Source organism: Xenopus tropicalis, chromosome 1, assembly GCF_000004195.4.
Source record: "Xenopus tropicalis strain Nigerian chromosome 1, UCB_Xtro_10.0, whole genome shotgun sequence".
In the NCBI taxonomy this organism is placed as follows: domain Eukaryota; kingdom Metazoa; phylum Chordata; class Amphibia; order Anura; family Pipidae; genus Xenopus; species Xenopus tropicalis.
Window position 1 is genome coordinate 118,777,151 of NC_030677.2, and position 18,351 is coordinate 118,795,501.

The window sequence follows — 18,351 nt, forward strand, 5'->3', positions numbered from 1 at the left end:
AGGTGCACCCAACCAGACTAAGCACAAATAATAATTTTTAAAAAAGCTAGGTGAGCCTAGGTAAGCCTATGCATTAATCCACCCCTCTGGGGGAATATGTGTATGGATCTTTTCCCACAAGAATTTAGTTATGGGGGAAAGCTGAAAAGAGAAGAGGGAGTACCCTATGTGGGATTATTAGCTTTCACTTGTAGCTGGCAAGATTTAAGTTTCATTGGTTTGTATAGGCAAGGATTTTATAATGACCCCATAAGAACAAACAAAGAAAACAGGTACTAGTCAGTTAGACCTAACAGCTACCAGTCTCCTCATGTGGGAACCTGTAAACCTATGTTACATTAATCCCAATGTGTTTCTTCTTTAGAGCCTTGTTATTTTACTATTTACCATTTTAAAATGTCAGGGAACTGTGTTGTTAATTTTGACCTGTGTGTTAATTGTTACCACTTTCTAATATAAACTTGTGATGAAATACAGCGTCAAGGTAAAAAGAAGGAATATTAACCTGCATAGTCTTTGTGCTATGTTGTATGGTTCCCCTTATAGTTCTCTAACCTATAAAGTTTGCTAAGGGAAATCAGTGATGTTAAAAAAAGTAGAAGAAAGTGATTAAGATATTCTTTTTCCTGTTAAGAATCATCACTCATGGATTAATGAGCCCATGTTTGGCATTGAAAGTGTGCGCAGGGATTAAGTGCAATTTGATGGTAACAAATACTTCTGGCACCTGCTCCAACTGAAAATGGGAAATGTGCCTGTGAACAACTTTTTTCTCCCCATCCTATATTTTAGAGCACTGAATATTCTAAGTAGGTAGGATGTGGATGGATTGTTAAGCACTGACTGAGATACACTGTCTGCAGTAAAGAATTTAATAACATTAAGAAGGCTACTGCTATGCTTTATATTAATGAATATTTGTCAGCAAATATCATATTTAAAAATATGGTACACCTTTCTAGTCCTTTTGTTTACATGCACACACTAAAATGTATTGCTCAGCAGAAAGGAACTTATAAAAATACCCTTTAAATAGGAACAGAATTTGGAAAGTGTTTTTAAACAGACATCGACCGCATACAGAAATAGAAGAACAAGCAATTCAATCACTCAGCGTGGGTTACTGTGTGAAAAGAATTTGTGAGATGTGTGAGTGGAGGAAGGGGGAAATAATGTGTGAAATGAAAGCCAGATGGCTGGAAATGAAGGAAATGCCAGGCGTTTTCTACTGCTTTATTCTCTCTCGTGTACTTAAAAAAAATGATTTTTTTTTTCTTTTTCGTGGAGTAGGGAATTTCAGAAGTCCATAATTAATGAACAGCAGGGAACGAAGGCTTCTGTACTTTCAGGAATAGTGTGGGGAGCCCCCTCCCTGCTCCTGGGGTTATGCCAGTTAGAGTTTCTTAAGATGTTTACCCTGGATGAGAAAAAGGCACGAGAAAGTCAGGGCTTTTAAATTTGTAGCATGCTAATTGGGCTGATGATGAGATAAAGCAGAAGAAAGAATCCTTAGCAACCTTGAACAGTGTCCCTTGGGTTCCACAAAACTTTGCAATCCTAAAAGCTCTAGAAAGAAGTTACGCTTATGCTCTGCTGCATTTGGGGATATCTGTGGATACACATCTTGTATGAATAAAAAATGATATTAGTGTATATTCTCATGTATAGGTCACGGGTGCAAGTGTAACATATGTGCTTCCCTCAGCAAATATAGGACAATGGAGTATAGTTTTCATATTTGTTATGTGAAGACAATGTACATTATTTCTTCATTTGTGTTTAAATTTAGGCTGGTGCACTTGCTAGTGAAGGGAACATGTTGATATATAGGCTGTTTTATATCCTAATTTATCCTTATCCTAATCCTGGGATGCGCCTGAATCCTTTGTGAACAATTTGGGCGAATACAGAAATGAATCTGAATCCTAATAACTGTACGCGCAGAGCCCGCCAAAAAGTTTTCAACTTCCATAAGTCACACGATTTTAAGGATTCAGTTCAGACAGAGGCACGGATTTTAGTAAACTTTGGCTGTGAGATGTCATTTACAACAACAAGTGCAGTTGTGTTCCCCACAGATCTCCCCATGTTTAGTTGTGTGTTAGCCATTTCCCTATATATTTGTGTCAAAATGCACTTTGGTACGGGACCTGTTGTAAAGAATTATCAGGATCTGGGGTTTTCTGGATAAGGGATCTTTTCATAATTTTAATCTCCATACTTTAGGTTTAATGAAATATCATTTAAATTCAATGAAACTCAGTAGGATTGTTTTGTCTCCATTAAGGATGAATTATTTCTTAGTTAAAATTAAATACAAGGTTTTTTTTTTTATTGCATTATTGCAGAGAAAAAAAGTCCTTTTCAAAAATTAGAATTATCAGGCAATGTCCCCTTGCCACCGCAAAATTGCTTTATTGTGGGGACAAAAATTGCACTCTAAATTTCACATGCTCACATCTGGAGGATGTAAAGTTTTAACGTCCAACCATTTTCCCTCTTTTCCCAATTCGACCTGTATATAAACCTCTTCACTTACCTAAAAAACTCCTGCAGCAATGGACTTCATAGTCTCCAGTGAAGCAAAAAATTAATTGGCAGACATTTTCTTATATTAATTGTCAGGTGAGTCTGTCTGTGAATGATATATAGATAGGTTGATGCTATCCCTGAATTCTACACCCATACTCAGTTTAAAAAAAGACTGATTAGTTTGGGGAAAACCTTTTTTTTTGTCCCATATAGAAGACCTTCATCTCAGTTTAAGGAAATGTTGAATTGCGCCAGTATCTACCCATTTTCTAGGTACTTGTGTGCAAGACCATAACATTTTTTGATGATGTAATACTAAAAGTGACTACTTCCTTATTCATGGGAGGTTGTTCATTTTAAGGCTCTTTAAATAATACATATTTTCCCACCTTACAACAGTTTCTTAATAACATCCTTTCTAAGAAGATTCTTGCATTATCTGAATCACTTTACTTTCCTGGCTCTGATAACTGTGCTCCTGTAGGTTTCTAGATGTTTTCTCTAACATATTCCAGTGTTTTGCTTATTAGGAGGTAGTGGTCAGTATTTGTACCTGACAGTGGATAATTTTAATCATTGTAGAGGGTGGTGGTAAGCTTCAGAGAATCCAGACTATGTGGCATAGAGTGGTAATAACTTGATCATGTGCCTACAACAATATACAGAATCCAGTTTGACTCACAGTTTGCCAGAAATGTGGTAAAATTGTTTATAAAAATTGACTTATTGGGGGTCTGTGATCAGCTGAACAGTAGGAAAAAGTACAAGACCTTAACCAGACTGGTTAAACATTGCATAACAGTATAAAATAGACAAGTTCTGGATAAGCAAGCATAATTGTGTCTGTATATTCCTTTCAGTGGAAAAATTAAGATCTAAGTGTACGATCCTTGTTACCCCAGATTTATGTGACTTTAACCATGTCATACTGTCAGACTAAGCATATTTATACTAAGTTATTTCAGTTTGTCAGTCCCAGTGATCCATCCTAACAAATGGGTAAAACTTATATTCTTTTGAATGTGAAAAAGTTCTTTGAAATGGTGGCTCCTCTGAAGTACCAGAAAATGCTTTAAGCAAGGCATTCCCTGTTGATTTTTGTTTGGGGATAGAGATGAATGGAGAAGTGAGAATGACATAATGTACTAGTGAATAGCACTTCAGTCACAACAGTCACAAAAATGGAAACAGTATATGTTTCAACCATATTCTCTTGGAGAATAAATGGATGTGTTTATATTGGTATGAATCACTGTATTCATTTGTTCGAAACGTTCAGATTTAAAGGCAATTTAACCCCTTTTTCTACACAAGTTCGATGAATAGAATTTTTGTGGTTAAAAAAATAGGCAAAAAAATTAAAAAATGTCCTGTACAAACCCTATTCATTGATCTTATGTTGAACAAGGGTGTATACTGCCCCATTAAAAGAAGAGCATTATGAACTATATGGTGAAGGATATATAAAGTTTAGTTAAAAATCACATTTGTAACTACAGTAGATCCCCAAGTCTATGTTTCACAGGGGACAAAAAGGTGTAAATTCCAGGAAAACATTAAATCAGGGTAGCAGCATTGGTAATGCACTATACTTTGGCTAAGAGTTGAAGCCAGCGTCTTTTTTTTTTTTTACACGCAACTTGTGAAAATTGTCAAATTAAATGCTGGCTTCTTTGCACAATGCCTTTACTGTTGGCTAAGCTGCACAATAAGGCAGCAATTTAGCCACTGTGCCGTTGCCCAGCTAGAAAGTTACAATGTAAAGTACGCTAGCCAGTGGAAAAATCTATGGTTTTGTGACTAAACAGCACCAGAAAGCAGAATGAATGGTAATTTCAGGTGAAAGTTTTTTCTTAGCTGAGTTATAATATAGTCAAGTTGACAAAGGAATCTTTTATTAACAATGTAAGATATTGCTTAAAGCCCTTGAATGTTTAGCTGATATTTTGTATTGGTACAATAACAGAGTACCACAACATCTCCCACATTCTAGGAAAGTTTCCATAAGGCCTTTCTTATTTGTATTATAAGCTTATACATGACCAATGCCATTTACCACTTACTAAAACTAATATTTGTGAGAATGGCCAATCAATATCCATTGCTTTAGTGAACCTTTGCCCCTCTCACATTGGTCAGTGCAACACATTTGTTTTACTGTAAAGTTGTTGCCATGTTATAAAGGGGAAATCATTCTAATAGCATAAAATTAGAATGAATGAGAATATGAGAAACCACCAAGCGGAGAATCTGCTATATTCCAATAAACTTCTTTATGAGGATCTATTGGTTCAGCTCATTCCGTGCAAAGCAAGACTATAATTCATTTTGAGGCAATGTTTTGACTTTAAGACATTATCCATGAACAGCCACTTTTGAGCTGGCCTGTGGTCACTAAAGCTGAGGCACTGCACAACAACAGCTGCATCAGAATGTGAAATATTTAGCTACTTGGAACACAAACAAGTGGCCCTAACAGTGTTTATTTAAAATAGGGAAAACTTTTGAACATCCAGATTTTTTACATATGGTTAATTGCATGCACATTTATTCTATTTTTAACACTGCTGGCAGTATAATATTAGAAGCAGGATTACTTTAGTAAAAGCAGATTTTGCCTAATACATGCTAAAGACTTTTTTTGTAATCAATAAAATCTTTACAGACACAACTTTGAAGACATCACCAGGCAGATTCTGTAGAGCATTATCCCTTGGTTTCTACCACATCTGCATATCATTGAGGGAATACAGAGCACAAGTTTACTTACTATATGATTGGATCCCCAGTGGTCAAAAACCACATGGCACTGATTATTCATAGAGTTTCTGCTCTTATGTTGTAGAACAGGTAACCTTTATTAATGCCAGAAAGCTAAAAAAAATGTGCGATCATCCCTTGGGAACTGCATCAATTGCAAGATTTTCTGTGATAAACTATAGACATGGCCATTTAACGCAAGTCCTGTCAGTACATGTCTGCGGTGCAGAAGCTCGATCTGACTTACCTAAGCAACCAGGAGCAAATCTGTCAAGCAAAATAGCTTAAAGTCACTTCAAGCAAAGTGCAAAGCTGGTACATACTTACCCTAAGAAAGAGACCTAAACCTATTACTGCTGCAAAATATGGAAGCATTGACGTCTTATGAAAAAAGTATAGTTTACATTTTTCATTTTTACAAAAATAAGTCTTTCGTTTAGGCTTTGTTATTAAGTACACATACATATTTATAGGTTCCAGTATGTCATATACTAGTAAACTTGTGTGAGAGTGAGTAGGTTTGAATTGAGGTGGCAGTTAGTTGATAGATGATATATGGGAAAACTCACAAACTACTGGGAGTGCTATTTCACTTTGTCCTTAAATGGTGTGTACAAGAGCTCTGGTGTACCTGTTTATAAAAGTAAAAGAGCCGTAGTTATTTCAGAATTGATGTCAAAACTATACAACTTAATTAACTAGGCAAAGTCCATTGGGACCAAATGATTTGTTAGTAAACTAATTAACTACAGAATTTTTTTATGCCAATATGACAATTTCTAAGCAGGTTTTTTTTACATGCAACTACACCAGCTATTCTCACCTTAATACATGGGAATTGACAGAGTAGAAAGTGACACTGGGGACTGAATTACTATGCCACTTTATTCACTCTCTTTATAAATTGGGTGCTAAATGAGTCATTTGCAGAGACCCCAGATGCATGTGCAAAAATCTACCCCTTAATGCTTGTTCTAAAAGTACTTGTGTTCAGGGCCTGGCTCTGCACCTAGGAAAGACAGGTGCAAGGTAGGCCTGCCTTGATAAGCACAAGGCCCTGTTGCAGAGTGAGCCAGTGCTTCCTAACTCACACTTTGAAATAACGCTGATGCAGATATGCATGTCTCTGCACTCTGTTTAAAGCACAGAAACCTGTGTATCCTGTACAGTTGTTGACTTTGGGGCCTTCTGCTTTAAAGCTAGCTTTAGCCTGTGTTGTTTAATATAATTTAACTTCTCTTGTTCATTAAAAGGAAGTGACACGTTGGTTCGCTTTAGTATGCTGAATACTATAAATTACTTCATATTTTTTATTGAAAAATAGAGTTTATAATTTCCAAATAGTAATATGTTTTCTCTTATTATAACCTAATTTTAAAACTACAGAACTCCACCCAAACACAACTCAAGCTTTTTGAAAAGTAAACATAATTTCAAGCAACATTGCAATATGCATCAATTAAAAATATGCAGCCTTTTCATCATTTTTAAGGTGATAATATGGTTTGCAACAGTTACCTAGCCTAGCCCCCTGTTCTCCTGCTGACCTGGCTGACTACTTTGGGACTCAAATAAAATGTAATAGTAGTTGACTGTCCTCTGCCTGTCTTCAGCCTGCATCCTCCAAATTCCACAATTCCCTGCATATGTGATGTCAATAAGGAAAGGAACATCCCAGTGCAATGTATTGATGGGTTCTGTAGTTCCTGTATGCTGTCTGTAAGCTGTGGAGAAGTTGTTACAATTACAATAAAGGAACAGATTACAGTGATAGATATATTAGGGGTTTCTGTGTTGTGTGGTTTGGAAACGGGAGTTCCCCTTCAAGCTCAAAATGGAAAACAATCCAAACTTTGCTATTTACTTTGAGCACATTAGGGCTGCTTCTACTTCACCAATGTACTGGTCTCCATTTTTTAACTGGGCTATTGGTTAAACTTGGAATTCAGGGTTCACACGGGTGGATAATAGTAACCACTATCCAATTGCATTTATTTAAATAAAGAAAATACTTCAACACGGTACAGTAGATTTTAAAGATATATTTAATCCCAAGCAATATACTGATTGGTAGTTTTGAAATATTTTTTCCCAGTAATTGTTTTTTCACCTGTGACTGGGTGTGCTTAAGTTGTTTTATCATCATATTGTGATGATTTGTGCTGCCAGGCCTGTTTCATTATATTAAAAATTGGTTTAAGCTATTTGAACTACTAGCTACAATTTCCACTAACTTTGCCTTCCTATAGCCGGCATATGTTAAAAGATACAGTGATGTTTAAAAGAGAAATTTAAAAGTATGTAAAAGCATCTCACCACAGTCACTATCAATAGCAAGGATAAGATATAAGTAAGCATTATCCTGCTGTACAAATAACACATACAAAAGTTGAATGCAAAACAACTAGAAGATATTATTTTAAGCTTTTAGACCATAACATAGTGTACAGCTTATTTCAGCATGATGACTAATCTGTTTGTTGGATTTGTTGGACCCCAAGTGATGTTTATTTGTGTTCAGATTTCTTTATTACCAGTTCAGAGATCTGCAGATTGTTAGAGCACTCTCTGCAGCTAGTGACATCCACAAGCATTAACACCAGTATAGAGAATTGCTTCAAATGAGGGTTGATCCACTAATGCCTACCATTGGAATCCTAACCCCACAGGCCAAGCACAACTTCTGAAACTATAATAACCAATCACCATTTGCCTTATTCTACCGCTGTTATAATCAAAATAAATGGTTGGTTGTTCAGTTACAGTTAAGAGCAATTTTGCACCATGTCTTTGTGTAACAAAGCCTTTCTGTTCCTGTGCCATATTGGTTTGTTGACTACTTTTCATGCAAGTTCTATAGTTGGGACTGATCTGATGCATTGCATATATAGTAGATTTTGAGGCAGAGTGCATTGTGAGGCAGGGTGTGAAAATAGTCTCACATATCTGTTTTAGAAATGCTCAGATTATGCAGATAAAATGTGCACAAATGGCAGTATGTATATTACTAATCTCTACTAAGTGAAAGAATTGTAGTTAGATAAAGATTTAAAGGTAAAAGAGTTAATATTACCCTTTGGATTTGAATATATTGTAACATATTTTATATGTGTTGTGTTGTGCTGGGATGTGACTATTTGTACAGACTATGTATGGGTCATAGCTATAAAATTGTGTAAAAAAAATATATATATATTTTCTGATCTGCTTTTTTTGATAGTTTCATAACAATGCAACTTGTTATTTTTTTTTTTTTTTTAAAGCATAATTTACTCTGAATGCTTGCTTACCATCTTGGAGTATTAAAATACAAAAACACAATTTAAGCATTTACAATGTGATTTTGTTTTCTTTTACCAGGTGGGAGATTGGAAACTGGAGCACTTGTAGCCTGACCTGTGGGGTGGGTCTGCAAACCAGAGATGTCTTTTGCTCTCACCTCATTTCGAGAGAGACAAATGAAACTGTAGTCTTGGGAGATGATTTTTGCAGACAACCAAAGCCTACTTTAGTTCAGGCCTGCAATCGCTTTGATTGTCCGCCAGCATGGTACTCTTCAGAATGGAAGCAGGTGAATATTTGTCTTATGAATAATTTAGCAAATTCTCATGGTTATGGACAAATAAATATGAGATAGATAAATGTGCATGAATGGGTGTGTTCAAGAGGTTTGATGTGTATATGTATACAGTTTGTGCATTTAGTTCAATGTGACTGTGAAAGTAATGCAAGCCAAAGTGACCTGCACCATGTCTGAATTTTATTTTACTTTTAGAACTTGGTACGCATGGGGACATATCTAGGGAAGGTGACTTCCTTTCAGTGTACATAGTTGCTTACATGGTGTATAAGTATAATGTGTCATATTTTTGCATAGAATCAGGGCCGGATTTCTATCCGGTGCGCCCGAGGCCGCCCCTGTGGGAGTCCCCCATGCGCATGCGCAAACGCGCACCCCAGTGCGCATGCGCAAACGCGCCCCCAGTGCGCATGCGCAAAGCGCCAGCTCCTCATTGCGCATGCGCGAACGCTCTTTTTAACTCCCATACGGAGCAGTGGGGAGAGGTCCCGACTGCTCCGTATGGGAGCAAAATTTAAAAATGTTCTTGCGGCGGGGCGGCATGCCGCCCCTAAACTTCTGCCGCCCTAGGCCCGGGCCTTTGTGGCCTCTCCACAAATCCGGGCCTGCATAGAATGGAAATCAAACATTTGGACTTCTTTCCCACTGATACTTTCCCTTCAGTAATACATATGTTCTTCATTATGCTGAGAATGCAGTAGGGAGAATCCTTTTGCATGGCACAAAACCCTCCATCTATTCATGGTCTTTCATTATAACACATGTATAACCATATATATTCATAACTAATTTTGCTACAATTGCTCCTATAAATCTTTTACAAGAAATGGAATATGTTTAGAGCTGGAGTACCCACACTTGTGTCTTTCTTTTTTCTTTTGTCTTTTGTGGCTGCAATCCCTTTACCACGAGCAGGTGAAAGATCACATTTTAACTGATTTCACTACAAAGAACTCTAAATGAAATTTTCATCCCCTAGTAAAAAAGGGGAGGATGAATAGGAGGAAAGACAGCCTAGATGAATGTAAAAGCCTTTCTATTTCTTGGCACAGGAGTTTATTATAATCAAATCTTATAGCCTTCAGGATGATAAAGAAGAAGCCATATAAATTTAAAACCTGTATTTATTTAAAGATTGTTATTTTATGGCCATTTGCCAGCAGAAAGGGTTTATCTTGTTTTCAGCAGCCTTTTATATTGTGAGATGCAGTGCCAGACATTTACACAAAGCAGGAGAAATGAAATGGCGTAACCCTCTTGCACACTACCAGGAAAAACATGTGCAGATCTCTCTGCTAGGGAAGGTATGGCAGCTGTGTAGCAAGAAAAAATATAAAGATGTTTAATAAAGCAACTTTGCAATAAATAATATTTCATCGCATCTTTAATATACCCCATTGGAGGCAAAATAGTTATTATTACCTATAATTCAATCCAGAGAAGGGCAATAAAAAAAGACAGTGCAACAGATGTTGATTCAAGTACTTGAATATTTCATTCTGTATGAATAGTGCTAGCAGTGCATGGTTAATATGCTCAGTAGTGTTAGAAATAAACATTTAAATATGTATTTAACTTAACTATTCATTTTAACCATCCCTTAAAAATATATTTTAAAGAGAACTATTTCAGTAATGCTACAACACACAGCACTGTAGCAGGATTGGTTACTTAGTCATAATGAAGCCATTTCAGTCAACCCATCCCCCTTATCATTCCATGTCATACATAGTTAGGTGTTGGCATATCTCCAGTCCATCTTCAAACCCCACAAGTGTTTTCAGAATTAGAGATGATTTAAAGGTATGCTAACAGGTGTTTAGCAAACTCCTACCCCTTATCTGGAAATATGTGTAAATTGAAGAATGAACTTGTATATCTGCAACTGCAATTCAGCCTATGTATTACAGTCCCTGCTGTATCCTAGTGTTATGGAAATGTTTTCATTTCCGACAAACCAGTTATTAGAAGAAGTCAAATTTTCTTGGCAAGGCAGTTATTGCTTTTTTATTCTATAGGAAATGATTCACTGTAGCATGAATCAATTTCATCCTGGCTTAACTCCAAAACAAACTCGATAGTATCATCTCACTTTTAAATAATACACGATTAGGGCCTGTCTGTAATAAAACATTAACAAGTGATTTAAATGTTTTTAATTTCTTTAATTTTTAGGATCAAAATCATTGTACTGACCATGACATTATGAAAACTGGTTTGTGTATTGTTAGAATTGCCATCTCAAATAGCTTTCAATTGCTTCGTATTATGGATTTTTTTTATAGATCTTTATTTGTGATATTTATAATAGGAACACAAATATTTTCATTTTTAATATTTGTAATTCTGCTTTGTACATATGTGCTTGTATATTTTAATTGTATTATTTTATATCCCATGTTCCTTTGCAGGAAACACTCCAGTGTCATTTATAGACTTGAGTGTTTCTTAAAATAATCATTAAAATTAGCTATAAATGAGAATAAGCTGTTACACAGGTTTAGACCAAAAAAATACAGAAAAAATCAAAGGGATTCTTTTAAGTAAACTTTCAATCCCATGTAGTAAAATTTAACATGATTTAAGGCAGAAAATAAACAAGCGGGTCCGTTTACATCTGCCATTTGTTTTTCTTATTGACAATCTGACAGAAAAATGTACATGGCTCACAGATTGAACTACTGATCAAAAAAACTTTTCGTCTATATCCACTAACTGTCACATACCACATGTAGAAATAAGCTTGTTTTACTGTCATGTCATTATGCTTAGTTGAGCTTGTTTAGGTAATTCCAAATGTTCCAGATCGGCTGAGGTCCAGTAGATTGTTACAAAAATAGAGAAGAAAATCTGGCCTTTGCAGCAAGTCAGTTGATTGTTTTCTAATGATACAGTTATTCCTTTCCAACTCTCTTTCCAGCAAAAAAAAAAAAAAAAGTGGAATTTAAACTTTTCTTCTTAAGGCTCACTTTAATGTTATCTATCAGGTATTGTGCATGATGGCCAGAAAGCACTTCTTGGTTATGCATTATGCTTGGTGCCAAGTTTATGTCCCAACTGGCATTTTTCATAGACTGTGTTTATTCTCTGGACAGACCAACAAAACCTAGTAGTTAGACAGTAAGGGCAAATTTGGCCACATGGTAAGCAGTGGCAAGGTCAAAAGGTTTGTCACATTTAAAAATGTCCGGCCATAGCTTTGCACATGTGGATACCTAAAGCAAACACAGGCATAAAGGAAGTCATGGATGGAGGTTCTTATCAAATCTCTATCCCTCCCATATATCTACTCCTTTCTATCTATCTATCTATCTATCTATCTATCATCTATCTATAGTAATTTCCCTAAAATTAAAGAGAATATAACTTTTTTTTTGCCATTAGAGTTACGTAAATGTACAACCAATTAAAACCAAAGTAGTATCCTCTTTGAGTCAAATTCAAACTGAATTTATAATGGTCAGTTCCTTGATTCTACTAATCTTATCCTTAGCTAACCCTGATGTTTCTCATCACTGTTACATTGAGGGGTATTTATCATGCTGTTTAAAAAGTGGAGTGAGGTATTACCGGTGATGTTGCCCAGGGCAACCAATCATCAAGTAGATTTCAACAGTTAAAAAACCAAAGCAAAGCATCTGATTGGCTGCTATGAGCAACATCACCGGTAATGTTTTACTTTACTTTTTACACAGCATGATAAATATGCCCTTGAGGGTTGCATTTATTTACAATGGAGACAAACATCACCAGTGATATTGTCTATAGCAACCAATCAGATTGTTGCTTTTGTTTTCTAGCTTGTAAGTTACCATTCAAATCTAATTGCTAATTGGTTGCTATAGGCAACTTCACCAGTGATGTTTGTCTCCAGTGTTAATAATTACACCCCTACAGGTACAAAATGAAGACAGAGCAATTTATATTCCCTTGTTATATTCTGCAGTGTTCCCAAACGTGTGGAGGAGGCATTCACACTCGTGAGGTTCTATGCAAGCAGCGACTTTCTGATGGCAGTATTTTAGAATTACCAGAAACCTTTTGCTCCTCTTCAAAGCCTCCATCTCAGGATCTTTGTGAGAATGAAGACTGCCCAGGAGAGTGGCATATAACTGACTGGTCTCAGGTATATTTTTATGTCTTTTTTTTCTGCCTATCAATTTGTGATTACTATATTTACCAACCAAAATAAATATAGTCATATAAAAGTTGAGCATTGCCAGAAATGAAAGGTCAGAAAGATAAAAAGCAGAGATGTCAGATAACATTTTTTCCTATTGATATAATTCCACTTTATGCGCCAACTGCACAACTGACATTTTGCAGCACGGCTATGTAGAATTATGTGATGTTTCTGTTATGGCCATTCAGAAGCATGATAAATGAATCAGTAAATTAGATTCCCCGCAGTTCTCATAAAGCAAGTTTATTCCTATGCTGCCATTATTGTGTATACAAGTGCCTGATATGTAAATCATCAGTTATGACAATGTATCTTCCCATTGTCAAAAAAAGTAATAATTTTTGAATGACCTAATAACATCCAGATGATACTAGAATGCATTCCATTAAAATGATATGTATCCAGCTAAAACTGCTTTTAATTTTCATTTTTAGTGCTCGGTGACCTGTGGAGAGGGAACGCAAATTCAAAATGCTGTTTGTAGGAAGAAGCTGAAAACTGGGCAATACATTGTAGGGAATTCTTCTATGTGCCCCTCTATCAATCTCTTGGTCAGACCTTGCTCATTAGCAACTTGCACAAGTAATTAACATAGTTCTATGTTTTTTTTTTTTACTTCTTATCTTCTTAAATTAAAAAGTATTTGCTGCACATGTGACCTGGCTACATTGGCACCATTCCTAAAGGCCTGGGGCCAAAGTATCATAATCTGCTTGTCTGTTGAAGAAAATAATAAGGCTTTCCATGTTGGAATAATAGAACCACTACGGGCTAATCTATCTCATATAGAAATGGAGGAGCCTAAAGGTGGCCATACACTGAAAGATTCACTCTTTTGGCAAGGTCACTAAGCAAGACGATCTTCTGCCAATATCCCCACCTATGGGTGGTCAATATCGGGCTAACTCGATTGTTTGGCCCTAGGTCATAAGCTCCATCAGTTCGGGGACCGCATCAATGAGCCAGTGCATTCCCCAATCCAATGAAAATCAAGCCTGCCCGATTGCGATCTGGCCAATTTCAGGGCAGATGTCGGTCAGGGAGGCCTGTTGGTGGTGCCCATACATGGTCTATAGGACCGATATCGGAAGCTGAAATTGGCCCGTGTATGGCCACCTATTTTTATATTGTCCCTATTTATCAACCTTTTTAAACAGTCAGGAAGATTTTCCTGAAAAGAAGGTTTTTAACGAATTAACACATTTATCAAAGCTGATACCAATTGTACAGAGTGTTAGTGCTCAATGCTGCTTAGCATTAATGCTGAAAACTGTTTAGCAGTTTAGGTGTAGTATACCTTTTAATCAAAATATGAATCCTTTCTACTTGATATATTTACCTTTTCTTTTTAAATGCAAATACAATTCTGTTTTGTTTTCAAGGATCCAAACATGGTCATAAACAGAGCCCTCAGATAACAGGGTTAAGGAAACTGTACATCCAGACCAGAAGACAGAAGAAGTTGCAGTTTGTTGTGGGAGGATATGCTTATCTACTTCCCAAGACTTCTCTTGTGCTGCGGTGTCCTGTGAGGAGGTTTCGCAAACCACAAATAATTTGGGAAAAGGATGGAAAGCACTTGATCAGCTCTGAGCATGTTACTGTTGCACCTCATGGATACATCAAAATACATAATCTTAGACCCAGTGACACTGGCATTTATACATGCATGGCAGGGCCTAGCCAGGAACATTTTATCATTAAACTCATTGGAGATAACAACAAGATTATCTCCCACTCTTCCAGGACAAGAGAAGAAGAGGTTGCGAAAAAAGGAAGGAAAAATGAAGCTTACCATCGGACCGAGAAACAGCAAAATGCAAGTCTTTTTAACAGAAGTAAGACTGAAAAGCAAGGTCAAATAACAGATCCTAGCAGTGTTTATGATAGTATTGTTTCCCATCTCTTGGCATTAAAAGTGTTATCTGACAGAAACATTGATCCACCAGAACATCAAGAATCTTTTGAGAAAAATATATCAGCTGAAGAGGACCATGTTGTTGAGCATTCTTTGCCCTACACTTTTGTCACTGAACTTAAGCGCTTGGATGACATTATTCGATCATTATCTCAGCAACCTGTTGAACTCCAGGATAATTTCAGTAGGCAGATTCTGTTACAGTTAACTCAGGACATGAGAAGCCATTCAGAAAGCCATGAATCCCCTGTGTTTAAAACTGACCTAAAACAGATTGGTCCAGGAACCTCAGAACATTCATTGTATAAACCTGTTTCTGGATTATCTAGTTCCTGGAGGTCTTCGTCAGTGGAAGCAGAACTCTCAGAATCTTACGAGTCTCTGCACATGCTCAGGAAGCCAGTCATTTTAAGGAAAATATCAGCAGCTCAACAGTTTTCTGCTTCTGAGGTTGTCACTCATATTGGGCAAACTGTAGCGTTGGCTAGTGGAACACTTAGTGTCCTGCTTCATTGTGAAGCAGGCGGTAATCCCAAGCCAGTTATTAGCTGGGCAAAGAATGGAGAGGAAGTGAAATACAGTAATAGGTAAGCTTACCAGATAACACACTTATGTTTTCATGCGTTATTCAGGTTGCTTGCTACATAAACATACAGGTGTGGGACCTATTATCCAGAATGCTCAGGACCTGGGGTTTTCCGGAAAAGGGATCTTTCCGTAATTTGGATCTCCATAACTTAAGTCTGCTAAAAAATAATTTAAATATTGAATAAACCCAGTAGGATTGTTTTGCCTCCAATAAAGATTAATTATATCTTAGTTGGGATCAAGTACAAGGTACTGTTTTATTACTACAGGGAAAAAGGAAATCATTTTTAAAAATTAGAATTACTTGCTTATAATATAATGAAGTCCATGGGAGATTGCCTTTCTGTAATTCATAACTTTCTGGATAACGGGTTTCTGGATAAGCTATGGGAATACCTGTACTTTTGTATAATATCTTGTGGCACACACTTTTTAGTTTTGAATTCAGGTGTTCACATTAACAGTATTTTCGTTGCCAACAACAAATGTGCAATGCACAATGATAATGCACTTAAACTGAACACAAGGAACTTCTATATAAATTCACGATGGTCTCTGTGTCGCTGTGTTGACCTTCAAAATAAGGTTTCTTTAGGTTTCCGTGCCTAGGCAAAATAATCCACTTGTGCGTGAGAAAAAAGACCTTGAAATCTAAGCTTAGTGTTTACTGGCTGAACCTTGTTTTTATCCTTTTCATCCTATGTTTTGTTTTCAATATAGTTTGAATATGTGACGACCAATAGTACAGACTTTTCATCTGTTTTGCATTTACTTCCATCATAGTAGCTTTGCGTGAGCATCTCTAGAAGAATGTTCAGTAAATTACAGGGCTTCATAACGCACAAGGGACAATAAGCTGTTTTTCATGATGTGGACTGGTCTTTATATGAAAACTGGAAATGGTGAGATAAGATTAAGCGTCAGCTAGAACAGCTGGAAAAAAATATCCTCGTGGTCACATATGCATTACAATGGTTTGTTCCAGATAGCCTTGCATGTGCTATAAATCTGCCCTCCACAGAGCACAAGGGAAATCTGATTATTAAGACATTAGCATTAAGTGTTACGATTTGCCATTTTCACAGTAGCCGGAATTCAGTCAAGTGATATTTTTTTTTATTGTTCTCTATGGGGTAGTATCAAAATATGAGATTAGAGCTCACCACAGAAAAATGTACCCACGTCTGTTCATTCCTATGTCATTTTGTTATAATAGCACTAATAAGTCCCACCTCCTACATCATTTCCTGTCAGCTCTGACTATCCCAATTAGCTATATATCTAACAGAAACATAATACCTACCCTAAATACATATATTGTGCAAAGTGGCGAATGTGGTCAGTTACTTATAATATTCATAGGATTTTTACATTCTAGCAGATATCCTCTCACCCCTGTTAGTAAATCAGTCCTCCTGAATCCATGAAAGAGTTTACTTTTGCCTGCATTTGCAAAATCTGTGATTTCTTCTTTTTCTTTCTTTGACTTTCTCTCTCTTTTTTTATAGTTGGGAGCACACATAAGAATCTACTCAGTTTAGTTTGCATGCAGCTTGCTCTAGGTGCTCAATCATCCTTTCTTTATAAATTACAGGCCTAAGGTTGGCTATCTAAAACCAATTTATTGGATTAGCTATACAAATACTTGACCTTGAATCAGGCCTGGGATTCATTTTAAAGCAGTTATCCTACAAACAATCGAGTGATGTCATGATTTATTTAGTCCTAAGCTGTCAGAGATCTGTGCATGGTAAATTTAGGAACTATTGAAATATTATCAGTGAAAACAGACTGACCCCCTTCAGCTCATTTCACTGTATGGCAGGCGCTGGATTATAGGAGAAACATTTATGTTAAGAAATTGGGCATAAAGCAAATGGCAATCACATAGTTATGTAATAGGATAACTTTATTATGATTGCCGAGCAAAGCGTGTTTTTTTTCTTAAATTTTACACTGTGTTTAGTTTACAAGAATGTATAATTATGGTGAGTAGTGACATACTTATTCAGAATATCTAAATAATATAAAAGGTGGCAGCTAAGTCTTTGCTTGATGCTGTAATGGGGAATAACTAGATCTTGGGATGGGTTCATTCACCACACATTGATTTACTTTTTTAATTCTTTTAATTAAGACATGAAAGTATGTCATAGCGGAAAAATACTTCTTTAGGAGCATGCTCTAATGAATGAAGCTCACACGTTTGATTGTAACAGACAGTAATTTTATAGAAAATGAAGAAGGAGACGCACACTACTTCAGCAACTGCTGAATGGAATTAATGAATTCCCAATAATGCGCCATCAGTTTCAGTGGGGATATTACAGCCTCCCTTCTTCAGGATGAAAGCAATATGAGAACACAGGAATATAAAGGAGCTAAAACATAGCCATAATTCCAAAAAGAGACCATGTGGAAATGATTTTTTATTGTGCATAATTTAGTTCATTTCCAAGGTCATATGTACAGTAAGTCCCATATTCAAGAGTCCATGTACACATTTTTGTTATAAAGTGCATCCAAGCCTTATGGTAGCAATAGCAAATCAAAACAAAAAGTATATACTTACATACCAGTAGGGCTTTTAGCTTTACCTTTATCAATGTATCCCCAGCTACCATAATTATATTTGCAAGGGAAAATAATTAATTGTGTACAGGAAAAGGGATAGAACTATTGTATTAAAAAATATGTTTCACTAAAAGTGACCCTTTTTTTAACTTTTTCCACCTTTTTCTTTAACTATTTCTATTTAGGAATCAATATTACTTAAAGTCTCACCCTAAC

At 36.3% G+C, this 18,351-nt stretch overlaps 1 protein-coding gene across 2 annotated transcripts in view; it reads left to right on the forward strand.

Moving 5' to 3' along the window:
- Positions 1 to 18,351, forward strand: part of adamtsl1 (ADAMTS like 1) — a 184,509-nt gene that overhangs the window by 130,902 nt on the left and 35,256 nt on the right. For both annotated transcript variants that reach the window (XM_012953036.3, XM_012953030.3), the window contains exons 16-19: positions 8,653 to 8,863; positions 12,819 to 12,998; positions 13,490 to 13,637; positions 14,438 to 15,560. In XM_012953036.3, the coding sequence (XP_012808490.1) occupies positions 8,653 to 8,863; positions 12,819 to 12,998; positions 13,490 to 13,637; positions 14,438 to 15,560 (1,662 nt within the window). The remainder of the gene's footprint in view (positions 1 to 8,652; positions 8,864 to 12,818; positions 12,999 to 13,489; positions 13,638 to 14,437; positions 15,561 to 18,351) is intronic.